The sequence below is a fragment of the Macaca fascicularis genome, chromosome 9, assembly GCF_037993035.2.
Source record: "Macaca fascicularis isolate 582-1 chromosome 9, T2T-MFA8v1.1".
Lineage (NCBI taxonomy): Eukaryota > Metazoa > Chordata > Mammalia > Primates > Cercopithecidae > Macaca > Macaca fascicularis.
The window spans coordinates 54195346-54221146 of record NC_088383.1 but is presented as its reverse complement, the minus strand read 5'-3'; the positions used below and the strand labels follow the sequence as shown (position 1 = coordinate 54221146).

The window sequence follows — 25801 nt, the reverse complement described above, 5'->3', positions numbered from 1 at the left end:
ACACTCTGCACTTGGGTTTACTGAAGTGTTTATTGAACGAGATCTGACAGCTCTGACGTCACATTTTGTGGTTTGCTTCTTGCGACCTGGCCATCCAGCTCTGCTGACTGGGGCTCTGAGGACAGAGCTATTCCGATGCACAAGAACGTCAGAGGCTGGTCATGTCTGTGCCATGAGGGTGTCTGTGGCCATCGCATTCTCCTTCCATGGATGATGGGAAAGACGCCTGGCACCTCTGCACTTAGGCTGTTTCCATGCACAGGGGCCTGCCTGAGACACCCGACCCATCAACCATGGGGCACCATCCTTGCCTACCACCTACCTATACCCATATCCCATATTGTTCACTCTTTTCTGACTGTGGACAGTCAGGTCCTGAGGTCCTGCCTTGATGGCAGCTGAAGAAGCAGCTCTGCCGCTCTCACCATCAAGGGCTTGCCGGAATGTCTTGATTAGCCATTTGTCATTTGACTGGCGAGACCTGGGCTACTGCAGGAAGAGCTTATCTGCTTATCAGGAACACCTGCCGCATGTAGGCCCCAAACTGATACTAGCTTCTTGTTGGCCATTATTTCCATACCTTTGTCAAATAACCCGTAGGGAACATTGAAATGTGTGAAAGCACAAACCCAAGTTTCTCATTAGACCATAGAGCATGTGCTCTAAGGTTCATTCTACAGAGCTTGGCATTAGTCCCCACAGGGACTGGGAAGCCACAGGACTCTTCCTCCTGACTGCTCCCTCACTGCGGTTGCCACGAAGAATGGTGTGTCTGCTCTTCCCGGCAACAGCCTCATGGACCTGACAGCAATTTTTAGAAGTAAAGCCTATATTGCAAATCCTCTACAGATTTACAAAGGAATATCTGACTCAGATGTCTTTGTTCCTTCTGGGTTAACTGTCACTTCCGTGGTCCCATGGCAGAGAACTTGCCTGCCTGTCCACCTTCCTCCTGTCCTCCCATTTTCCCTCCTCTTCCTCCCCACTCACTTCCTTCCATTTTGAAGAAATTTATATTTATCACCTAATCTGCTACCAGACATCTAAACATGGCACTGCCACTTCTCTGTGCTGTGCCACCCCCGGGCAGCCTCTGTGGTCCTGCACACAGCAGGCACTGCCTTCTGGGCCCTGGCAGTCACTGCTTTCAGTTTGCATCATCAACTTGGAATCTTGGAAAGGCCATGTGGTAAGGAGGCTGGAAACCCCCAGCCATGTTTCTGGAATGAGCTTTGCTCATCTGGCCTGGCTTTCCCACAGTCAGCACAGCACGGCATTGTTTCCCTGAGCAGCTCAGCCCCAGCCCTGGAGCATGCAGAGAATGCGGCCCACGGCCCGACTGCTCCCACCAGAGTCCTGCAGTCTCCCCTCCCGACCCTGAGCAGTCTCGGTTGGTCAAGACCCATGGCCACCTTCTCCTGCCTTAGAGATGCTTAAGTTGCTGACACTTCCCTGGGCCTTCAGAGATGGGTGGATCACGGGTTCCTCACTGAGTGCTGGGCCCTGGATCAGGAGTAAGAAAAGGCCAGAGGTTTTTGCTGGGCAGACATCCTCTGTCCTTTCTGGGCTGAGGCAATGGCACCTGCAGCCTCGTGCGCAGTGGGAGTGATGGTCTCGTTGGGGAAGCATGTGTTTCCCCACCTGTGGCCAGGAGGAAGGAGCTTGTGCTGGCTTGAGGTGGCATGAGCCTTGTTTGTGCCTCCCTCGAGGCCTCTGCAGAAACGCTGGCCAGTCACACCTCCTGATGGCCTCAGGGGCCCAGCCAGCGTGGGGGTGTCTGTTTACCCCTTGAAAAGCTGACCTGAGAAGACCCTGAAACTCCAGGGAGGGCCATTGAGCTAGGTAGACCCCTCACTGAGTGTCCTCCAGGCTGGAGCAAGAATAGGCACTTAGAACAGGCCAGTGCCTGTAAGAGATGACAGGAAGACTGGGGCCTGGGGAGGGGGAATGATGGGTGTCGTGTCAGAGGTGGTCTCCTCTTCTGGCTCACTGTCCCCATCATCCAGACCTTCGGCGAGGGAGGGGACGATGCGGACCACGTTGTCTTCAAAATGCACCTGCTTCTTTTTGGCCAGGGAGTCGGCTGGCTCCAGGCTCAGCTCCATCAGTGTGTTGGGGGGCTGGAGAGCACTGGGCTTCTTGGTCCCCTTCAGGATACTCTTCATGTGGATGAAGAGGGAGCTGGGCCCCTCCTTGAGGGCTCCATGGAAGGTGTAGGTTTGCTCTGTGTCCCCAGAGCCGGTAGTGCTCACGGCGCTGCTGGAGGGGTCTGTGTACTGCTCTGGGGAGGCCAGCACCTCGGGGACAGCTTTCCTCTTCTTCCGCTTGCTCAGAAGGAAGTAGGCCAGGCCGGTGACGATGAGCATGGAGCCTGGAAAAGAGCCAGAGATCAGGACATTAGATGAGTTGCGGAGAAAATCCAGAGCCCTTGAGAGCATGTTGTGCAGCAGGACTCCTGTAACCCTGCGCTGTGTGGCCACACACAGGCCCCTGTGGCCCTGGCTCTCTGGCCTGGCTTGTCCTCACACCCCACATCAGATTTGGAGGTCCACCTGGAGGCTGGGACGGGGATGCTAAATGGCAGGAAGGATGGGGGTTCCGCTTTTCAACATGGTCTCCCTGGAGGGCTGGCTTCCCTGTATTGTAGACGGGTTCATGAGGAGGGGGCACAGTTTTCACAGACAGGGAGCAGAGAGAAGGACACTGGCAGAAGAAGTCGTGGATGAAACTGAAGAGGTGGGAGCAAGAAATTCTGGATTCTGCGATCAGAAAGCAGGCTGGCCAGTGGTGTGCACTTGGTGAGGTGGAAGTGGATGAGGGTATGAAGATTTTCTGGGATCCCACCCTGAAGTGCCTTTCAACCCAGGCTGAGGAGTTTGGACCTGAATGGGTAGGCACTGAGGAGATTCGGAAGGGTTTGGGCAGGGAAGTGGCCATGTCACACCCTTGGGAAACGCAGACCACACACGGTCAGTGGGAGGAAAGGCGAGGTCCCCTTTGCGGTTCCACTTCTGGATGGCTCTGTGAAGGAAGGATGCACTTCTTGGGACATTCCTGCCATCTGATCAGCATGGAGGATGTCTGGCACTCCTGTGATTCCTCATGCCCACCCTCTAGGTTAGAGAGGGCAGTAGGGCAGGTAAGGGCCCTGGAGCCACCACTGGAGCTAGACTTTGAGGGGCTCAGCCCCTCCTGCTCGGAGCCCACCTGTGCTGGGGCTGCATATCTCTACCCCCATGTTCTTACCTGGGATGGTCACGTGCCAGACCAGGACAGGGTGGAGGAAGCAGGCCACCGACAGCAGCAGGTAGGCCAGGAACTTCTGGAAGCAGCCTAGCCAGTGAGCCTTCTCCCTTACTCTGTCTGCCAGGGATCCTGGTTGACACCTGGTGAGAGGGAGCCCAGGTTAGCAGAATGTGTCCCAGGAAAACTTCAGCAAGACTGGATGCCATGGAGTCTGGGCCGGGCCCTGCTGTGGGCATGCTCTGCAGTGGGCCCTGGCTGAACAGGAGGCCCCAGCAGTCCTTGGTGTGGGTTCCACAATGAGTGGACTTGCCTGAGTCTATCGAGAGGGTCCACACGTTTTTGAAAGGCTCCCCAGCCCTGTCTTTCTGGTCGAGGGGGAAGCAAGTTAAATGCTCTCAGGATGCTGCATGAGTTAGTGAGGAAGAGAGCTGGAGGCTCAGGGCTCACTGGGAAGTCTGCACCAATGCAGAGAAAGTGTGCAGGTCGGGAGCCACCTGGCTGGGGCAGTTATGCCTGTAGTGCACTGCACAAGAGGCCTGGCCAGGTGAGTGAGCAGGCTGGAATCCAGCTGTGCCTTATTCACCCAGCCTTGCCTAGGCACAGGACAGTGTCGGCCCAAAAGGGCTTCTTTCCTAACTGTATACACGGGGACCACACATAGCCCTGGCAGAAGCCTGATGTTGAGTAGCTTCCTTCAGGGATGCTGCCTCCAGGTTTCACAGGCGGCAAGTGCCTGCCTTTAGACCCAGCGCCTTCATCCTCTGAATTGGCCTAGAGCTGGGGCTCTACACAGGCGCATCCTGCCTCTCTAGCTTTGAGAGAGTGCTCAGCTGTCCAGGTGGCCCAAAGCATTGCTTTCTTATGCTCAGCAGGCTGGACTGCCATGGCTCACTGGTGCCCCCTGGTGCCCATTCCTGTGTGTGTATGGTGGGGGGGTGCGGTGGAGTCCATCCAGGGTCCATTCCTCCCCAGCCTTCTCCCCAGCTGAAGTTTCAAGCACACCTTGGCAATGGAATTCAGCAGAAAGGGGGAAAGCTTTCTGCCTTAGGGCTGGTGAGCCTGAGAGGCAGCTAGTGGCCTTGCAAGGTGCTGGGACAGCTGGATCTGAAGACTGACTCTCTCACTGACCACCCAGAGACCAGTGTCTAGGTTCTGAGAGCCGCAGTCCTTGGTCTCACCGATGACAGCTTCCACATACTGAGTGTAGGCTGGGAAGCAGCAAGGGCCTCACGAGATCCTGCAGGGTCTGCACTCCTGCCCCACGGAGGGGTGTAGAGACGTACCGCCCCTGACTTGCCCCCAGGCCCTAGGAAGAGACAGAGCCAGTTCCCAAACCCAGGTCTGCTCACTCCCAGCTGGGCCTTCTGAAGGGTCCTCATCCTGTGGCAGATGGCTCAGACACTGCGGCCCAGTGACTGGCTGCTCCTGGTGAGGGGGAGCTGGACTTTTCTGGGGATTCTGAGCAAGGATAGGCCCCGAATGAATGTGTCGGTTGGTTCTCTTGGTTGGGACCATGGCAAAGAAGGCAATGGAGCCCATGGGCCTGCGCCCACCTCCAGGCCAGGCTGGCTGTACTTCGGTGGGGGGATCCTGTCCACGGTGGCTTCAGGAGCAGAACATTCCCTGGTTGCGGGTTCTTGGGTGGAGACATCTGTGGTGTCTGGGGCTGGGGTGAACAGTGGAGGGTCTTTCTGGAGACTACTTACTGGAAGCAGATGGCCAACAGCTGAGCCACAAAGTAGGCCCCTTCGCATATGGAGACAGCGGCTCCTGTAAACCTGCAGGTGAAGACAGGTGAGAGGGAGGCTGGCGCCTCTGTCCTCCTTCACTTTCCTGAGGGCTGTCTTCTCCCACGTGGCCTCCTGACATCACATCTACAGCCGGTGGACTGACCTGGATTCCCCCAGACAGCATTCACCAGGGGCTATCTCCAGGCCATGGCCTGTTCCGTACTGGGCCATGTTGGGGAGAGGTGGGGTCTGGGGTTCGGAGATGGGTGGGGAGGGCACCGTGGCCAGCAGGTGACATGGCCTTCACCTGGTACCCTGTGTGACACTGGCAGGCACATCCTTCTACCTGCTGGTCACCAGGATGGACACCCACTGCCTGTGTTCCAGCCTTAAAGCTGGACCTGTTCCTAACCCTTTCCTTCATCCTTTCCATATTGTCCAAACAGTAACCAGGAGCTGTTGATTACATTCCTTCAATACCTTCCGAATCGCTTCTATTCTCTGACCTCATGGGCATTGCCTGGGTTTAGGCCCTGCCTCCTGGACCCCTGCACCAGCTCCACTTACTCACTTATCCCAGCCCTGTCTCCTGCTCCTCCACTATGTCACTCTGGGCTGCGCGACACCTGAATCTGATCATGTTCCTCCTGATACAGAATGCCTCAAAGGCTACTCATGCTCCCAGTGTGATCCAGGGATCCTGCAATCAGCATCTCCTGAAGAATGTGTAGAATTCATGGCTCCCAGGCTGCTCTTGGACTCACATTAGAATCATTGGAATGGGAATATGTACTTGCAGAGGGTCTCACTGCCTATCCTCCATGTTCCCTTGACAACTCAAGAAGCTATCAGGTGCCACAGGGCTTTTGCACAAGTGAGCTCTTCCTGGAAGGCCTTCCCCTTCCCTCTCCAGTCTGTCTGGTGACCTCCTCTTACTTCTCCACGTGGTACCATATGACCAGAGCCCCCAGTCTGTGAACTCCCAGGGGGCGTTCCCTGTCTAATTCTTCTGTACAGCCCAGGCTCACAGTGGGTTGGGTTTACTGGGCTCCATTAATGGGCATTGCAATGAATGAAGGAATGAAAGTAGATAGTGTTGTGCAGAAGGTGGCTCGGGGCCAGGGTTTCCTCAGAGCCATGGGTGTTTCTACCAATCTAGAAACACTCTGTGATTCTAGATTGTATGATCACAGGTGAGAGGTGTGACCTTTCTGTGTCTCAGTTTCCTCAGCTGTAAACTGGGGTTATTATAGTGCATCAACAGTAAAACTGTTCTAAGAATTAAACGATATTTGTAAAGCACTTAGGACCATGCTTGGCACACAGTAATTATATCAAGTCTTGTTATCATTTCTCTCTCCATGTGATTATTTACATCATTTAGTGATCTCTACTCCTCTCACTCTCTATGCCTCCCAGTGTCTCACTCTCTATGCCTCCCAAGTTACCCCTTGGTTTTAAAATGGTAATCACTAACATTTATGTAATGATTGCTATGGGCCAGGCATAGTTCTAAAGGCCTTACAAATATCAACTCATTTAGTCCTTGCGACAATTTTATAATAAACACTACAATTACTGTCAGTTTACAGATGAGGAAAGTAAGGCACAGAGAAGTTTGCCCCATCACCGACGGCCCCTTATCAGCAGCAGGGGAAAGATCAGAACTCAGCACTCAGGCTCCAGAGCTTGTGTGCCTAGCAGGCCCATCAATACATGTGCTTCGCAAAACAATTTCCACTGACTTTTCCTACACCCTGGGACAAAGGGATATATCAAGGCTTGGGGAATAAAGGAACCCATTCAGACTTCCTGTCTGGTGCTACTGAGTGGCAGGGAGGGACAGACAGGGCAGGCAGTGCGTGCTGATCCTGCAGATGTTAGAGAGCAGGACACAGCGAGGGGCAGGGGACCCCAGGCTGGACTGGACCACCCAGAAACCACATGGGTATAGGGTCCCTTCAAAACAGAGACAGAACAGGTTTCTGGGCAGAAGGCAGCCTACATTCACCTGCCATGGCCTGACCCGAGAATTAGGTACTCACTGGAGAGGAGGAAGGCCCACCTGCTTCTGGATCCCAGGGCAATGGTGCACAGCGGCCAGGGACAGGGTCAGTTAGACATGGAGGGTGTTCAGAACAAGGAGAAGTCACTGCCAGCCAGCAGGGGCTCCAGGCTCAGGGCACAATGGCCAGGGCGGAATGCCAGGAAGGAGTGTCAGGCATTGGGCAGGTAGAAATGGGTGGAAGGTACTTGGGCACCCAATGGAATGAGTGAAGCCTGGAGGCGAGGTCATGCTGGTGAGTTTGAAAGAGTCAGAAGCTCCGGGCTGTACATGAGTGGCAAGAAGTGAGGCAGAGGCCAAAAGATGGCACAGGGTGCAGACCAGAGGTGGTGGGAGCCCTTGAAGGCTGTCAGAGAGATTTGTGTGTCTAGAAGACAGTGTGGAAATGGGCTTGGAGGGTGGCCTGCATCTAGGAGATGGCAGGTGTGAGCCCCCAAACACAGCAAGGGGCCTGCTCTCAGGCGGGAGGGTGGAGACTGCTAAGAACATAGGTCAGCTGCCACCTGAAGGTGGAGGCAGATCCTGAGGAGGGAGGGGAGTGGAGGTCACAGCCTGGTGGACCCTGTAGGCAGAACCAGACATTTGTGGGGCAGCCTGGCAAATTGTTATCTATTGCTTCTCAGCTCAGTAAGTTCTTCAGGATTTGTGGGGCTAGAACACACAGTCTTCCTATCTCATTAGGAAGAAACTGCTGGAAGCCCCTCAGAATGGGGCTGCAGAGATGCTGTGGCAGAGACCCAGGTTCTTCTAACCCCCTGGGACACCATTGCACAGGGGTCACCTTCCTGTCAGGGCACAATTTACAGAGGTAGCTGGTGGTGGAGAAGAAAGGACATTGTCTGGGAAACAAAAGGGTCTTGGGTTCGAATCTGAATCCTGCTGCTCATGAGCTTGGTGATGTGGGCTAACCTGCTTACTCCTTCTGAATTTTCTCATCTGTAAAACTAGGCTGATAAATGTGTAGGTGCATAGATGGATGGATAGGCAGGTGGATGGATAGATGAGTGGCTGGCTGGATGAATTGGAAGATGGATGGATAAATGGGTGGGTGGATGGGTAAATGGGTGTGTATATGTATGTATGCATGTATGGGTAGATGGATGGATGGGTGGATGGATAAATAGATGGGTGGGTGAATAGATGGATAGGTGAGTGGATGGGTAGATGGATAGATGGTTGGGTGGATGGATGGAGGAATGGATGGATGGATGGGCAGGTGGATGAAGAGGTGGGAGCATAGATGGATAGGTAGTTGGGTGGATAGGTAGATGGCTGGATAGATGGATGAATGGATGGGTGGATGGATGAATAGATTGGTGGGTGAATGGATGGATGGGTGGGTTGATGAATGGATGGGCAGATAGATGGATAGATGGGCAGCTGGCTGGATGAATTGGTGGATGGATGGGTGGGTAGAAAGGATAATTCATTGATTTATGGGATGGTCTGCACAAACCAGGAGCTATTCTAAAGCCCCCCTCGACTCCCTTCACCCCTGAGATAGGATGGAATTAGCATGGGAAGGGGACTGCTCCATCCATTCCATCCTTCTGCATAGACAGATGTAGGGTGAGTTGAGCAGAACTTACAGGTCAAAAGTGGCACATGCACACATACTCACAGCAGATAGAAAGCCAGGCTTTTGAACTGGCCCTGGAGGAAGGTCTCAGTGCCCACGCCGATCAACACTAAGGGGCAAGAGAAGAAGGAAGAGTGGGCCTGGAGCTCTACACTACAGCACTGCCCTGTTGGGGGTACCTTGGCTCTGGAGTGAGTCTTCTTCCCAGGGACTAAGAGCCAAGGTAGGTTCTTCTCTTCATGACACAGGCAGCTATGACCAGCAAGGTGCAAGAGAGCAGGAAGCCTCCTGGATTGGTCCCTGGAACTCCAGGCAGAGGCCCAGAGGTCTTCTGATTAAGCTTCCCCAGAGCAGCCACCCTTAGTGCCCCCAGCGACTGCCCACACTAATGTGCCACCAGCCCCTTGGTTCACAGCTGTTCTCTGCCACGTGCTGGGGCCCACCCCAGTGTGTGCTGTGTGTCTGGCTTCAGTGCTTAGCCATGGATGGGCCCTGCCCCAGCCCTGTTCTCTTGCTTGGGTCACTGGTTGCTGTTGTGTGGCCTTGGTCTTGCTTGCTGAGGGGTGGCTGAAGGTCACACTCATTGCTCATTTCTTTGGACCCAGTGCTGACTAAACCCCTGGGCTTTCGCCCTGACAAGGAAATGTTGCTCAGCCTCAGCTCTCCTCCTCCCCTTTTGTGGCAGTTGGTGATGACCTTCCATTTGTCCTGGGTGAATTTCATCTCGGACCTGCCTTTCCAGACTTGCTGTCTCTGGGTGCTCTCCTCACAGGGATTTGCTGGCTCCCATGGCTTCCCGCAACCAGCACAGCACTGACCCTTGGAGTCCCTGACAGAAACATTCCAGGGGCAGTGCATCGGCCTGCTGAGCAGACATCTTTTTGTCCCCAACTGATTACACTGTTGGGCACCCTGTTTCTCTCTGGGCTCTGATGATGGCCCTGCTGTGTGCTGGAGTGTGGCTTCATCCTCTCTTCCTCCCAGTCAAAGATGGTGGGCTGGGTTGTCGTCCCTGGCAACCTGGGGGTGGCCCCTCCTCCCTGCTGCTCATGGGGCTGCTTCCTGGCTTCTGATGCTTCCTCTCTTCCCTGGCAGAGACATTGTGTGGGCTTCCATCCCCTGGTGTCTCAAGCTGAAGGGCGCTTCATCCAATGGTGAAACGCCCCTCCCAGAGAGCAGGGAAGAGCCTTGCACTGAAGCGACCAGCACTCCACTCCTCGATTCCAGGGGTAGGGGGTGGGAGGGGTGATGGTGGAGATATGGGGCGGGGGAAAGGGGACAGAGCACTTGGATCTAGGCAGGCGAGAAGAGGTGGTCATATTTTCTGAGTGATGGATGGAGGGCTCTGGGGCTCCGCTGTGCTTCATGGGCGACTGCCCACACTAACCTGCCACCAGCCCCTTGGTTCACAGGAGGTGGACACTGAGTCTCCCACCCTCTCCAGGTTCCAGCTACCCTGCTGGCTCACCTGGGGCAAGGACGGATGATGCTAGCGGGCCACATACCCCTGCAGTGTCAGCCTAACTGAAGGGTCCAAACTTATAGAGCACTTCAGAGCTTCCACACCATGGTGCACACATCCTGGCCCTTCCAGCAGGCCCGTGGCACAGGAGTCCCACTCTCTTCATTTTACAGAGGAGGACAGTGAGGCTCAGTGGCCTGTGTAGTTCACTCAAGGATACATGCTGGAAAGTGAGGGCCTAGAGACCAGATGGAGGCAGCCAGCTCTAGGTGGTGCACAGTTTCCTGCTATCCGCTGCCTGCCAGCATGTGCTTGTGCGTGTGTGGACACATGTGTATGTGTGTGGGTAGGCTTTTGAGCGCACATATGTGTGAGTGTATGTGTGAGTGTGTGAGTGTATATGTATATGTGAGTATATATGTGACTGTGTGTTTGAGTGTATGTGTGTGTACATGTGTGTGTATGTGAGTGCATGTGTGTGAATGTATGTGTGAATGTGAGTGTATGTGAGTATATATGTGCATGTGTGTGAATGTGTGTGAGTGTATGTGAGTGTATGCATGTGAATGTGCATGTGTGAATATGTGAGTATACGTGTGTCGTGCAGGCAAATGGCCACTTATATGGTTTTCACCATGTCCTGTTCTCAGCACCCAGTATTCATTTGCTTTTTGAATCATTGCAGCAGTCCTATGAGAAGGTACTCTTGTTATCCCCACTTTACATAGAGGAAACTGAGGCACACAGAATGTAAGTCAAACCAACCAACCAACTACGGATGGAGGCCCAGGTCAGATCCTGAGTTTCGGTCTCTCATTTTCCAGTTCATAGCACAGTCACCCAATCTCTCTGAGTCTGTTCCTCATCATACCTCCTGCACACAGTGGTCATGAGCTAACTGATACCAAGCATGTCACGGGTGCTCAGTGAATCACTGGATGGGGAAGAAGTGCTTGCTGCCCTGGGCCCGGGAAGGGGTGTTCGACTCAGCGCTGATGTCTGCTTTGCGCACTCTGTAGGGCAGGTGTGGGATCCACTCACGTGGCATGTCATGTTGGCCAATTTGCAGGGGCTAGTGGCAGACGACCAGCAGATGGCAGGAAAGGGTCTTGGGAACTCAGCTTCTTCCCTGATCTGCACCCATTTAGCATGTGGAGAGCTATTTTGATGCTTTTGTTTTGTACTCTTTAGACAAACAAGGGGTCAGCGGTCAGAGGGGCATTTGAGGAACACTGTAGAAACAGTGCTGGTTTGCATTAAAAAAATATCAAAAAATGGCAACAGAGAAATGAGAGCTGGATGGAAATTCCAGTTCTGTGTGTTATTACACACAAGTGATAAGTACGTAATTCATCCAAGCTGTGTTTTCTCATCTGTGGAAGCAGCAGAATAAGTTATAACTCAGAGTAATTGCTTGGATTGGAGAAAATTGCTTGGATTGGAGTCTGAAATGCACGGCTTAGTGCCTGATAGATGTCAGGTGATCAATGCAAAGAGGCGACTCCTTCCCCCCAACTTGGCCCTGGCAGCTTTCCCAGTATCCAGTCAGTCACTTTGTACTAAGGAGCATGGGGTCACTCCCACAAGCTCCCTCCCAACCATAGTCAGCTGGATTCTGCGTGTCGAGACTGAGGGATGCCAGTTGGCGGGAGGAGGAGAGTGTGGGGAGCCAGGAGTATGGCTCCTCAATGTACGCAAGGTGGAAGGGGATCAGTGGGGCGCTCGTGGGAGGCTGTAAAGACCTTTGATATCCAGGCCAGGGGGTCACTGCTTTCTGCTCAATCCTCCCACTTGTGGGGTGCGTGTTCCTGGATGCAGAGCATGCCAGGTTGAGACAACATGGACTCACACTGAGTCCTTCCTCTGTCCTCCGCTCTGTTTGCCTCTGGTCTTGATGTTCAGGCCGCTCTGCTGGGAGCGACAGGCGCACTCTCCTTGGGGGTCGGCTCCTGGCCACTTCTCCTAGGCCCACCTGGTCTTCTGTGGCTACTGGTTGGGCCAGGCACCAGGCTCACGGCTGGGGTAGGCTTAGTCCAGCGGGAGAGATGTGATGTGGACTGAGAAAACTGCATTTAGCGAGGGCAGTGACCCAGGCTGGACGAGGGACTCACCCAGGAGCTCTGGGGCCAGACAGGAGGGGCCGCCCATGGGACTATCAAGGAAGATGAATAAAGATGAAGGCAGAGTGGACTAGAAAAGCCGCAGGAATGGACCTGTGCAGATGGAGGGGCCAGGCGTTGCAGGGGGTGGGAGCCCCTAACAGCAGAAGCAGGGACACCATCGGGGGCAATGGGCAGTGCATGTGGATCAAGGCGACTGCAGGGTTCTTAAATATTGGGCTCTACAGCGTGAGCAGAAGGGACTCAGGTTTAGATTGGTATTTCAGAAAGCTCCCTGACCCCGGGCAGACGGTGAGAGACTTCGGTGATATTTGGTGGTGGCTGAGGGACAGAGACAAGCTCCAGGTGCTCCTGGTCACCTCCTCTCCCAGCACACGGTATCTGCTAGTTTCTTTGTTGACTTGGGCTTGAAGCAGTGTTCTGGCTGTGGCTCCTGATGGTGTGGTGCAGGTGGCTTTCTTGTTCAGTGGCACAGCAGGGCGCTTGGCATAGCGGCTCAGGAGAGTGGAGGGTCTGTTCTGTCTGGGGACCCAGAGAAGGAGGTTTCCCAGGCATAAAGCAGAAGGCATGCCCTGCCCTTGCATGTCAATGTTTGGGCTTTATCCGGGCAGTGGGGGGCAGAGGTGTGGGCTGGCCAGGAGGTGTCTGGGATTGGAAGCTTCCTGGGCATGTCAGCCCTGTTGCCTCTCACCCAGGTGCCACCACACACCATATAGACAGTAGGCCCTCTCCGTACGTCTTGTTTCATCTGCACATCTCCCAAGTGGCAACTGCCAACCCTAAAGTCTCCCAGTTTTCTCAGCGATGTGCTGGCTGCCATCTCTCAGGAAAGTTGGCTAAGAATGATTTTGCTGTGAAGACGCGCCTGCTAATCCCTGAGGAGTGAGACTGACATTGTGAGGAAGCCTAAGCCAGCCTTGTAGAGAGACTTCTAAAAAGAGAGAGGGAGAAATGACAGCGAGAGAGAGAAATAGAGAAAGGAAGCGAAAGAGAGAGAGAGAGAGAAAGGGAGAAAGAGAGAGGCACAACAGCCCCAGCTGGTTGTGGGATGTGGATCAAATGATGGAAGAAGTTATCTTTGACATTCTGGCACCAGCAGATGTGACACAGACTGGAAGTGATGGACCCAGACAACAATCAGAACCAAAGCACCAGATGAGCCACCTCAGCCACGTGAGCCATGCCAGCCACCCTGTGACTCCACCTGTGGCCCCAGTCATCATGGAGCAGAGGTGAGCCGCCTCCACCGCGTTCTGCCAGAATTCCCAAGCCACAATGTTTTGAGCATAATCAAATGATTGTAGTCTTACATCACTACGTTTTAGAGTGGGTTGTTGTGCAGCCACACACAGGTAACTGGAAAAGCAGTTTATTCTGTCATCTAGCCACCTGAGGTTTTTGGCGTGGAACTCTCTGTGTCTGGTCTGACTTCTTAGGAGTAAACATTATATTCTGACTCCTCAGGAGGAAGCATTTCTGGGTCTTACAGCACCTGCCCCACAGCCTTGGAGATTCAGACTCCAAGGAATAGGGGTGGTGTCTGGGGACTTCCACTGGGTCATGGAATCCTATTGGGGGTTTTATATCTTAAGACTTCATAGAGGATCTGTGGAGGAGAACACTGTATCATCTAAAGCAGGTCCCTCCCACAGTTGCATTTTGCAGACATTCCCAGTAGAAAAAGTGAAGAAAGCAAGAAGTGAGATTCCTTGCTGTAGGAATTTTGTGAACTGTATCCAACACTCACCCCAGACAGCCACATTGGGCCTGGCTGTGGAAGCCCCTAGCCTGGTGTGCTGACTAGACTGTACTGGGAACAAAATATTTTGGAAGGTATCACAGTTCCACATGACACAAATATAGGACTCTAAAGTGTTTTCACTCAGGGCCTGGAGTTCCCCAAAAGTTTTTTTTCCAGGGGACTAGTCTCCAGAATTGGCAGGAGGTGAACATGAAATGTGGCCTGAAATTCAGTGTGGGCTTGAATGAAGGATGGGATTGGCACAGGTAAGAAGGAGCTCCTCTCCGGTCTCCTGAGCGTCTGTTCCCAGAGACTGCATAGGTGGGCCCCCGCCCTCTCAAAGGCCTCACTTCAACCCACGGATGAGGGTGGCCCAATCCTTGTTTTGTGGAATTGGACCTTAGGTTTCTGCCAGGTTTCCAGACTTAGGCGGGGCTCTCTGTTAAACACAAAGAAATTATGGCACCCAGAGAACTAGGACCAGGGTGGGCCCAGAAAGACACCAGGGCTCAAAATTAAGGAATCACGCCTCCTAAAATTACAGAGGTGCTCGTTCATTAAGGAGGTGTTCTCCCTAAAACTAAGACGGTATTTGCCATTAAATTAAGGAGGTATTCTAAAATGAAGGAGGTGCTCCTCTTAAAATAAAGGGGGTACTTATTGTAAAATTAAGGAGGCCCTCATTGTAATTTAATGTGGCCCTCACTCTAAGCCCAAGGCAGCACTCCCTCCCTCAGGGGCAGTGTAGGCCCTTCCCTGGCCCTGACAGTGGTATCCTGCCCTGGCCCTGGCATCCAGAAATTTGGGTGGCCCAGGGTCTGAGGGCTTCTAGCTCCTTGTGGAATTTGGCCTGTGCTCTGGCCTTCCATCCTTCTCACAGGGCAGTGAGGCTTGTGTCTTGGAAACTCTGCCTTCACAGGATGCTAGTCCAATGTGGAAGTGGTTGGCCTGAATTAGCAATTCACTGGAAAAGATACCCCTGGGGCATTGCCCGGATCTGGGACCGAAGAGCTGATCTTCGGATTAGCAGATCAATAATCAGAAGCTAATCAATGGAGACAAACAATGGCACAAAGGCCCTGCTACCCCCAGAATCAGAGCCTCATGACACCAAATTCTCTGCAAGAAGGAATCACCCTGAGACTTGCTTCAATCTGGCTGTGCTGTCTTTCCTGCCCAGATGGAGGGGCACGGAAGCACTGAACAGCACTGCTTGACACGGCCATTAGTGGCATTTGACTCCTTCCATCCCTCCCTGTTATCCCACCTCAGGCTCCCCAGCTACTCTCACCCCAGCCCCACAGAGGTACCTTATGCCCACTCCAGCACAGCTCACCCCACACCTCTGTCTCACTCCCTGCACGATCCTAGGAGGTGCCTTGCATTGCACCTTGATGGAGCCATTCATGGACAAGCCTGGCCTCTCTCATTTCATTAGCTCCTTCCCTCCAGTCTCTGTCCCTCCTGTCTGGGCCAGATCCAACCTTGGTACAATAATTTTCTTCTCTCAGGGGCCAGGGCTTGCTTCTGTGTTGCTTTTCTGAGCTGTTTATTGTAGTTCAGGCTTAGCAGAGATCAGAGATCCTGGGCCAAGAACCTGTGGTGCAGCCCTGGGCAAGGCAGCCACTGTGTGAATATCCTTATCATCCTAGAGCTCTGGTCTCAGCATGGGTGGATGAAAGCTAGGAGGGGGCTGCACCGGAGCAGAAAGAATACGGGGTCAGCATCAGAAAAGCCGAGTCCTGCATCCTCAGGAAAGTGATTAACTCTCTGGTCTGCATCTTCTTCTGGAAAATGGGGAAAATAAAAACATGCAAAATGGTGCCCACTGCTGCTCAGTCTAAGTAAATGAGAGTGCTGCACAAATGCAGACGATGGCTAGGAAAGCTATTTAAGAGGCAGGCGGTTCCCATCAGTATTCTCCAGGGAAAGGAGAGGGTTTATTCTCATCCTTTGCTTCCATTAACACACTTGTGGTTTTTTTGTGTGTATCCAAAAAGCTCTTCCCTGTGCACCAATGTTGTTTGTTGTTCACTAATTTACTTTGAGGTCCCTTCTCAAAGCCCAATTGGGATATAAGTGACCCAAACTCCCATCTATCTCCACATCTCTTGTGTTAGCCCTCCATAACCCTGCTAGGGTTCCCACGGGGCTCAGGCCAGCATGTTCCTGAGGCTGGGGCCATCTGTGGGGCTGCCGACTGAGGGGATATTCTCCTGGCCTCAGGCTGCTGCTGCTCTTGCCATAGGGCTGACCTCATGGTCCACTGTTGCTTATCCATTCTGACTCCATGGGTTGAATTGTGACATATGTCTTGCATTCATTGTGATGCCCTTGGTGGCAACATGGGATGTTTCACAGTCATCAGAGGCCACACTAACTGGGTTTTTGTATCAGGCAGTGACCTTGCACAGGATGCCCTGGGCATTGGATGAGAATTTTGTACTCACCGTTGCTGAGGGCAGCCTCAGAGCCCACCATGTATATTTATTGCTTCCCTTCATTCTCATCTCCTGCTGGACTCAGGATCTCCAAGGACATCTCAGGGAAAGATGCTCCAGGCTGATGACAATGGGCAGGAGAGGTGGTCACCGCCAGGGTAGAGATGAAAAGCTAGATTTGTACCATTTCCAAGATGGAGTTGCTGGAGCCGGTTGCTGTGAATTCACTGGGACAGTAAGTAGTAGCCACAGGCTTCTTAGCTCAGAAGTTGTAGTAAATGGTAAGCATGGTGGGGAGATTTACCTGCGTGTGGAGATCAGTTCAGCTGACATACATGAGCCAGGGTTCGGAGACAGTGTGGGAAAAGGGAAGGATTTCATGGTAGATATTTCTGGACATTCAGTTGGAAGAGACCTCAGATTGAGCTCGTATTGAAACTGTACAGCAATTTGGGGGAGAACTGATGTCTTAACGATATTGAGCCTTCTGACCCATCAACAAGATAAATCTCCATTCATTTAGATTTTCTTTATTATCTCTCAGCAATGTTTTCTAGTTTCTGGTGTAGTTTGTTTTACATCTTTTGTCAGATTTATCCCTAAATATTTCAGATTTTTGATGCTATTATAAATTGTATTTTCAAAGATCTCATTTTCTAATTGTTTGTTGCTAATATATGGAAATACAGTTGATTATTATATATTGAGCTTGTCTACTGCAATGTTGCTATTCCCTCCATTAGCTCAAGTAGCTTTTGGGGTAGATTCTATTAGATTTTCTATAGATGATAATGTCATCTGTGAATACAATTTTTCTTTTTCCTCGACAACCTGTATGCATTTTGTTTCTGTTTCTAGCACTGGCTAGAACCTCCAGTACAATGCTGGCTGGATGTGGTAGAGTGAACACGCTTGCCTTGTTCCTAATCTTAGGAGAAAGCACCTGGCCTTTTACATTTAAGTAGATATATGTTTTCTGTAATGACCTTTTAAGGTTGAGGGAGTTTCCTTCTGTTACTAGTTTGCTGAGGATAGTTTTATTTTAATCATAAAAAAAGTTGTATTTTATTTAAAACTTTGTGTCTATGTAAATGATAATATGGCTTTTCTTTTTTAGTTTTTAAATATGATGTCTTGGTCCATTTCGGCTGCTATAACCAAATCCTATATACTGGGTGACTTATAGATAACAGAAATTTATTTCCTACAGTTCTGGAGGCTGGTATGTGCAAGATCAAGGTGCTGGCGGATTTGGTGTCTGAGGGACCCCTTTCTTGTAGAAAACTGTCTTCTCACTACTACTGCACATTGTATGGTAGAAGGGCCTAGGGAACTCTCTCGGGTCTCTTTTGTAAGGGCACTATTTCTATTCAGAGAAGGCCCCACCTCCCAATACAATCATCTTGGGTGTTAAGATTTCCACATGTGAATTTGGCTGGGGGTGGGGGGGACACAAACATTTAGTCCATATCACATGGTAAGTTGCATTGATTGATTTTTCAAATATTAAAACAAGCTTGTATTTCAGAGATGAACTTCACTCGGTTATGATATATTATTCTTTCAATATATTTGTATTTGTTAAAACTTTGCTTAGAATTTTTGCATCTATGTTGATGAAGAATATTAATCTATAATTTTCTTGTAATATCTTTGTCTAGTTTTGGTATTCACATAAATACTAATTTTATAGAATGAATTGAGAAGTATTCCCTCCTTTCAAATTTCTGGAAGAGTTTGTGTGGAATAGATATTATTTATTCCTTAAGTGTTGGTAGAGTTCACCTGTGAGGCCATCTGGGCTGATACCCCACTCTTTGGTGATGAGGAAGGACTCTGCAGACCCACGTGGTTCATTGGCAGTATTGAGGATAGAGTCTCCCATGTAGAATAGCATCTCCCTTGTAAAGACTCTGATATGATTTGGCTGTGTTCCCACCCAAATCTCATTTTGAAATCCCACCTGTTGTGGGAGGGACCAGTGGGAGGTAATCGAATCATGGGGGCAAGTTTTTCACATGCTATTCTCATGATAGTGAATAAGTCTCAAGAGAGTTGATGGTTTTAAAAAGCGGAATTCCCCTGCACAAGCTCTCTCTCTTTGCCTCCTACCATCCATGTAAGACGTGACTTGCTCCTCCTGGCCTTCCACCATGATTGTGAGGCTTCCCCAGTCACACGGAACTCTAAGTCCAATTAAACCTTTTTCTTTCGTAAATTGCTCAGTCTTGGGTGTGTCTTTATCAGCAGCATGAAAACAAACTTATACGGGCCCACAGGATAAATTTCTTCTAGGTCTCAATGTCAGGGAGAACCGAGGTATTCACTTCCTATTCCTTCTCAGTGTTTAGGTAGAATGCATCTGCTCATTCATCCACATGACAGGTTTCCAGAAAGCATTGTCCATGTCCCCCTTGTTCTCTGTCCATTCCACACACACCAGGCTTCTTCATCTGAACATTACCTGGCCTCCTGGGGGGCTTCCTGAGCCCCTTCTCCACAGTGTCAGCCACTTATGTCAGACAACATTTCTTTTTGTTCACAGCCCTCCTCAGAAGGCTGAATAGAACCCAGGACAATCTTGAAAGAGCTGTCATCCCATGAAAAATAAAACAGGGCTGCCATCTTTCTTCTGGTTGGCTTACTATATGTGGTAGAAATAGCCAAGTTCTTATGGGCTGATCTTCACAACCCAAGCTCAGAATGTGATGAGAAATGTTTCCCAGCATAATACCCTTTACAGTGTAGCCCCTTCCTCCTTCCAGCCTCATGGGTCACATACTGCTTTGCTCCTTTCCTCAGACTTTCCTACTTCTTCCATCTTACAAAAGGAGCCGATAACTCATGCTATGCAGTTCCATGCCCTGCACGTTCCTCTAAAATTAGCCTATGTTGAGTGAGAATCTATGTGCCAGGCAGCTTGCTACTTTAGCCATTGTTTCATTGAGTCTTCACAACTCCAGAGGGTAGATACAGTGGTTGTCCCAGGACACAGACCCATCTCCCAAACACTACGCTGTGGTGCTTGGTGCTCGGATGTGCATTTACTAGTTTGCTTCTCTGTCTGGCCTATGTGCTCCCACAGGGCGAGGTCTTGCCATCCTAATCCAAGTGTCTACACTGCATGACTGAGGACTCAGCAACAGTTTGCCGAGTAAAAGAAACCTAATTGAAGTTTCAGATTTCTTGTTATAAAGCTAGAAGCAAGGCACAGGCACAAACTTGTGAAGAAAGAAATGTTTGAACCAAATCCTATTGCGTGTCGGTGGTAGGTAGGGGGAACAGAGGGAGGCAGATTCCATTTACTCGTGGAGCCAATTGTAACAGAAGAGGAAAACAGTCAATATTCACTTGGAAGGTCTGAAAACGCAATGTGGGCTCGCTTGGGTGATAAATCACCTGCGAGGCATTGGAGTGTGTGACCCTTTCTTCAACGGCAGGAAGTGGTCATGGGGATATACATGTAAGAGGGGTGAAATTAGCATGGAGGGCCCAAGATGGTCGCTTCAGAAGCATTTGTTTTCCTGAAGGCTTTGAACAGGGCTAAGGTCAACTATGCATTTGCTGTATCCTTTAAAATATAATGAGAACGGCTGGGTTTTAAACACTTCTTTTCTCTTAATTTATTTTAATAAGCCAATGCTCTAACTGTGTGGAAAGTATGGGAGCAGTTGAAAATGTGGCCACATCTATTATATAGAGAAACAGGTTAATGGGTCAAAACCTGGAACAAAACAAAACCCCTCAGTGATCCCAGGCTGTTCCCAAGCACTCAATTTGTGAGAAACAGTATGTCAGCCTGACAAGCAGAGTTCACTCAGGATGGCTCTGCCTCCATCCCCCTCATGTCCCTGCTGGCTCTGCTATGCCCTTTGCTTTGGAGCTGCCATAGCACAGTCCTGTGTTTGAGCAGAGTGGAGTTCCAACACCAGATCTCTGTCTCCTGGCCATGTGAGCTCTGCCAGGCTACCTCAGTGTTCTGAGCTTCAGTTTCTTCATTTGTAAAATGGGACTGAGCCCAGCACTCCAGCCTCACAGGCATTTGTGGGGCTGGAGCGAGACAATGACCATAATGCATGCAGTCAGCCCTGCACCTCTGGACCCATCAAGGCAAGCCCTACCGTGATAGTTCCCTCTGGAAATGTGTGCAGATCTCTCTGTCCCCAGATGGGGTCCAGAAGCAGGTTTGGCTAGAGAAGGTCATGGTGGTGCTGGTTAAAGCATCTTGGGACAGAGAATGGACAGGTGCAATGAATATCGGTGTCTTGAGATTTAGGAAGTGTTTGGTGACCCTTGACTATGTGCTTCAGTGTACATGTGTCCTCACCATGACCCCACCTGCCTGATCAGAACTGGCCAAGGGCAGGAGCATGAGGGTAGAGGACGGGCAGTTCTGATCAGGCCTCTCTTGCTCTGCTCTGTGTGTTTTTCATCCTGCATCTTGTGATCATCAAAATACTACGAGACATGCTTTTAAATCCTGATTTAGGTGGAGGAAATAGCAATTAGGAGTGGGGTCTCAGGAGCAGACCATCATCAAGTGGAACTTTGTCTTCTTACTTCCTGGTGTGAGACCCTGAGCAAGATTCTTCACCCCATCAGGCCTCAGTTTCCCTTCCTGTACAGTGGGTATGAGGATGAACATGATGATGCTTCCAAGGACAGGAGGATGCAATGAGATACTGCATTTAAAATATGTAGTGCAAAGCTTGGGCTTTGAGTATTATGTGAATACACACTCAAATAATCATGTTCATTCTCAGCAATCCCTGCTCTGGGCAGAGGCTGGAAGAGTGAAATTCAGCCCTGGAGATGGGGCAGTGGGGCCCCAAGCTGGAGCCTCTTTGCTCTGAGGGAAATTGGGAGGCCTTGCTCAAGCGGGCAGAGACATTTTCTGAGCAAGCCTGTTTTGGGGAAGCCCACGCACATCTGTGTGTGAGGACACAGCCTGGAGGGAGGCCTTTCTCTACGAGGCGGGGCCCGGGGACATGCCTCCCTTTCCTTCCATGCCCAGCCTGGACAGCCTGAGAGGTGCACCCTCTGCCCCACACAGGGGGCTCTTCCCATTCTCGTCCTGGCCACCTTGGCAGGAACTGGGGAGTGGTGAGGGAGTTATTCACGATTCCCCTGAGGTTAAAGGGTAAGAGGATGGCGGAAGTTCTAAGGGAAGCCAACCCTGCCTTCCTAGCCTGCAATCGGGACCAATGCTGTGGGATTGGTCCTTTCTCATCTCACAGAGGAGGAGCGCCCTGGACCGCTGTGCTCCAGGCTCAGTTAAACCCATTTCCCAGGCCCCCTTTCCTGCCATTTGGTCTGTACTGAGAACCTGTCACAGGGCTAAGCCTACTTTGAGGCCTGAGTCTTGCACTCAGGACACCTTTACCCTGTCTGCAGTGGACGCAGGGAGAATTTGCTTTGAGGGATGGACAGGCAGAAGCCCCGGCATCCACACAGGGGGATGTGGAGTGCTCACAGCCTGTGTGCCATTTCCCAGCTGGGTCTGCTTCCATGGGCAGCAGTGGATGCCGCGTCTCAGCAACTGAGGCACTTAGACATCACACTGGTGCATGCATGCACATGGACGCACGTGCGCCTGCCCCCCACCCCCGCATCCCGAGCCAGGGAGGTGATGCAAATGAGCCCGGTGTAAACAATGCGAGAGTGGTCTGTGATGTCCTGGAAACCACATGGAAGGAATTTTCAGAGGGAACGAATTTTCTAATTTTAGAAACACTTCCACCCAGGTGCTACTACCCGAGGCCTGTTTATCCCCATTTGGTGGTGGCAATGATGCGTCTGTGCTCTAGGACCCCTCATGATGTGGGGCTGGACACTGAGGTGGGGCAAGAATGGCCTGCGGGACTTCGAGGAATCCTAAGGAGGCATCATCCGAAGGCTGTGGCTTCATCCACAGTCATAGGGCCTTGACATGCTGGCAGAAGCACCCACCAGGTACCCTCAGTGCTTTTGACAGCCCTGATCCTGTCTGCAGGGGGTCCAGGGAGGAGGCTGCTAATGAGAGGTTGTAGCCTCTTGGCAGCTGCCTGGTCCCTGCAGCTGACACTGTGAGTACCCTTGAGTCACATGTCTTCCTAGCTTTTAAGAAATCCGCACTCCCTACCTCCCTAGGGTTTCTGCAAAGTGAGGCCCTCTATTTCCAGTCTTATTTCCTGTCTAGCAGCAGTGCCCTTGTAAATGAAGCCTGGAGTTCTCAACAGAGGATTTCAACAAAAAAGAGGCTTAGGAGAATAAGGAATGTGCAAATCTTGTGTACTGGAAATAGACCAGGAGTTCAGTGATGCTGGAAGAAACTCGAGATTTGCCCAAGAACACCAAACCCCTCTCTCTAGTCTCCCATTCACTCCCAGCACTCTAGAAAGCCCAAGCAAGATCATTTGAAAGCCTGGCCATTAGAAGGGAACTCATGGCCTATTTTTAGTCTGCATCTCCTATCAAAACCAAGAGGGAGGCCCATTCTCAGCATAACAGCAGTCCCCTGTACGGAGATAAAGGCTGTGGTTAAGACGAGCACTATACGTGCGTGCACGTGTGTGTGTGTGTATGTGTGTGTCTGTGTGGGTGTGTGCGTGTGCGCGCGTGTGTGCACATGGGAGTGTCAAGGGCTGCAGACTCTTCCATTGACTGAGATAAATCAGACTGTTAAACTGTCTCTAGCTAATCCATTAGAAGGATAGGTACATACATCTTAGAACAGCCTCTCGACAGGAGGTGGGCCTCAGCTTTGGGTGAAGTGTGGCTAGGGAAACTGTGGGATTCTTGGCATTTTACAGATTTCGAAACCAAAGTCTAGAGGGAGCAGGGTGGACTCAGATCAACAGATATGGAAACCTATTTAGGGTGGCCTTCCTTTCCCCAGGATGGCTTGTTTGCTTGTTGGGGATCTTGCCCATCATTCCCTTCAGTGTAGATGACAACGTGATTCTGAAAGTGGCTGGATCTGGCTCCTCCATCAGCGCCTCCACTCAGAGCCTCAGCAGAGCAATTCTGAACCTCCTCCTGCTGCCTGCTGGGCAGGGCTTCCTACTCTGCAAGGCAGGGAAGGTTTTGGCCAGAGCTCTGGCCTTTGTGAAAGTTGAAGGACCAGGGTTCCAGGCTGGCTGTCTCTCTGACATGCAGCATGACCTTGGGCAAGGTCACCACTCGCATTTGAGCTCAGGTGCTCCATCCTATAGCAGGAGGGGTGGGGTTAAACCATCCAGCAGCCCTTCATGATCTAACTCACGGCCTAGATGCTGAAAGAGCCTACTGGTCAGCTCATGGCTGAACCCAGCCCAGTGCTCCTGAAATGACCCAGTTTCCCACTGAGCTCTGGAGTGTGTCATGGGGGCTTCTGCTGAGAGGGTTTCATCTTCAGTTCCACTTAGCCATGCTCAGTTCCTGCATCCTTAACCTGTCCGAACACCTGGCCAGCAGGTCCAGCATCTCCATCATACAGATCAGAAAGTGCAGCCGCCGAGGGGGCAGGGGCTCCCCAAGGTCAGGCAAGTGACTGGGCTGGGGCAGGAACCAGCACTGCGTGATTTTGACCTAGGAGAACTTCCCCATTTGGCAAGACCCGTGGGTAAGCTTTTGCCCAGTGGTGGGGAAGGGCTTTGATAGGGGATGTGTCTCCTCTCTGTCCCCAGGGGACAATGTGGCTCAGAATTAAGGGCTCAGAGTGCTGCCCGTTCACTTCCCCAATACAGATCCTGGCCCTGTAGGGGGCATGGGGCTAAGGGTCGGGCCTGCCCTGGGGAAGTGAGCAGGTAGGGCTCAGGATGGTGGCTGTGGGCTCTGCTCTAACAATCTGCCCTCCTGGCCAGTTGAGCAGCCCTGTGATTCTGCTGGGTGAGGGAGGGGAGCCCAGCATCTCTGGGAAGCATCTCTGCTGCTAAGACCACAGTTCACTCCTGCAGCCAGACCTCAGACGGGAGACTGGGTTCCTACAGGGTGTTCTGTTAACAGGGTCCAGCATGGGCCCGAGGGAAGCCTGTGATCTCCATGTCCAGCCTAGCTCAGGCTGTCCCCACTGGGCAGAGCTGCTCATGACTGGGAATTCTCTCTCCATGAGGTAGGGCTATGGTTTGAGTAAAGCAGGATGAGCTCAGCTGACCTTTTGTAGCTGCACAGCGAGGCCCAGCCCTTTCACCTTCTGTCTCCACCTCCATCTCATGACAACTCTCTGAGTAGGTGGGGTAGACCCCTGGAATCATTTTGCAGATGAGGATCTTGAGGCTTCCCAAGGTCATAGGGAGGGTGAGTTGCCAAGCAAAGATCCAGCACCCAGCCCTCTGGCCCCTGGCCTGAGGCTCACCCCACTGCACCTGCTGCTGCTCTACAGAGCAGTGTTTCTGGGGGTCTTGGGAAAAAAATTGAAGCACAGAAGTGGCCAGATGTGCCTGCTGTCTTTCGGCCACCTCCCACCCCTCAGGCAGCCCTATCTGCCATGCCAGTGTGCAAGGATCAGCAGCCAGGAGGCGGGGTCTTACCTGCAGCAGTGGTAATGCCCAGGAGCCGGCAGGTGTATTCCAGCCCAGTCCAGAACACCTGGAGCTTCATGGTGCTGGGGGTGAGGACAAAGTCCCGGCAGGGCGGGCAGCAAAGTCTCCGGCCCTGAGATGCTCCCGAACACCCTTGTGCAGGTAGGAGGCTGTGGCTGCTGGCTCGGGGCCCCTGCACACCGGGGCCCTGCCTTCCCAAACCAGTCCTGGCCACCGCAGCCTGGCCGAGGTGTGAATAGGGCTCACCTTCCCAGCTCAGCTCGTGCCCTTGCCGGGGACTCAGCTTAATCATTACCTTGGAAGAATGCTCCCGCTGCTCACACAACCCCAGCCTGGGCTGGAGCCGCTCAGCCCCAGCGCAGCCCAGCCGTCTGAGATCGGCGATTAGGGCTGGGCTGGAGGCAGCCTGGAGCTGGCAATTAACCATTTCTGGCTGGGAGGAGGGAGCCAAGGAGTAGGCCAGGCCCTTTCTTACCAGGCCATGCCTAGGAAGTCACACCTGGATTTCACACTTGCTGGGGGTCTGGAGCGTCAGGCTCTGGAGGGGACAGTGCTCTTGCAGGTCTGTGCTTGTGTGCATGAGGGAGAGAGGAGTATGTCTTTAAATCACCAGTAGAAACAACTTTTGAAATGAGTTCCAAGCTTCATTCTTCTGCATATAGGTGGATTAGGAAGCTTTTCAAGTTTGTCCCAGATTTGGACTCTGACTAGACATACTTAGCTCAGGCCCCCCCCATGCAGAGGCCTTCCTTCCTCATTAACATGCATCTCAACATGGGATGTTGGAAATCATTTTGGTTCTTTGCTTTGCGAGGGGAGTTGCTATGTCAATAATTAACTGGGTGACCTTGGGGAAACCCAAAGGCATCTGTGAGCCTTGGTAACTTTTGGAGAAAATAAATGTGAGGTTTTGGCT

At 51.8% G+C, this 25801-nt stretch overlaps 1 protein-coding gene across 3 annotated transcripts; it reads right to left on the bottom strand.

Moving 5' to 3' along the window:
* Positions 1-11: 11 nt before the first annotated feature.
* TMEM72 (transmembrane protein 72) lies at positions 12-25258 on the bottom strand. Of its 3 annotated transcripts, none has more exons than XM_065520665.2 (5): positions 24874-25258; positions 8663-8729; positions 4800-5024; positions 3247-3386; positions 12-2371 (listed from the first exon to the last, which is right to left on the bottom strand). In XM_065520665.2, exons 3-5 carry the CDS (start codon positions 4895-4897, stop codon positions 1890-1892), a joined length of 720 nt encoding a protein of 239 aa, XP_065376737.1. In that variant the 5' UTR covers positions 4898-5024; positions 8663-8729; positions 24874-25258; the 3' UTR covers positions 12-1889. The 3 variants fall into 3 exon arrangements, with proteins under 3 accessions (XP_065376737.1, XP_005565155.3, XP_065376738.1); XM_005565098.5 differs by having other exon boundaries at positions 4953-5024; XM_065520666.2 differs by lacking the exons at positions 4800-5024; positions 8663-8729 and having other exon boundaries at positions 24874-25129.
* Between the last annotated feature and the right edge of the window lie 543 nt (positions 25259-25801).

Excerpts from the sequence above, each read along its gene's own strand:
- TMEM72 (XM_005565098.5), bottom strand. The coding sequence starts at position 25,177 with ATGATTAAGCTGAGTCCCCGGCAAGGGCACGAGCTGAGCTGGGAAGGT. Across the intron at positions 8,730-24,873 it reads GGGCATTACCACTGCTGCAG|TGTTGATCGGCGTGGGCACT; the intron begins GTAAGACCCCGC and ends CTTGCCCCTTAG. Across the intron at positions 2,372-3,246 it reads CTGGCACGTGACCATCCCAG|GCTCCATGCTCATCGTCACC; the intron begins GTAAGAACATGG and ends GCTCTTTTCCAG.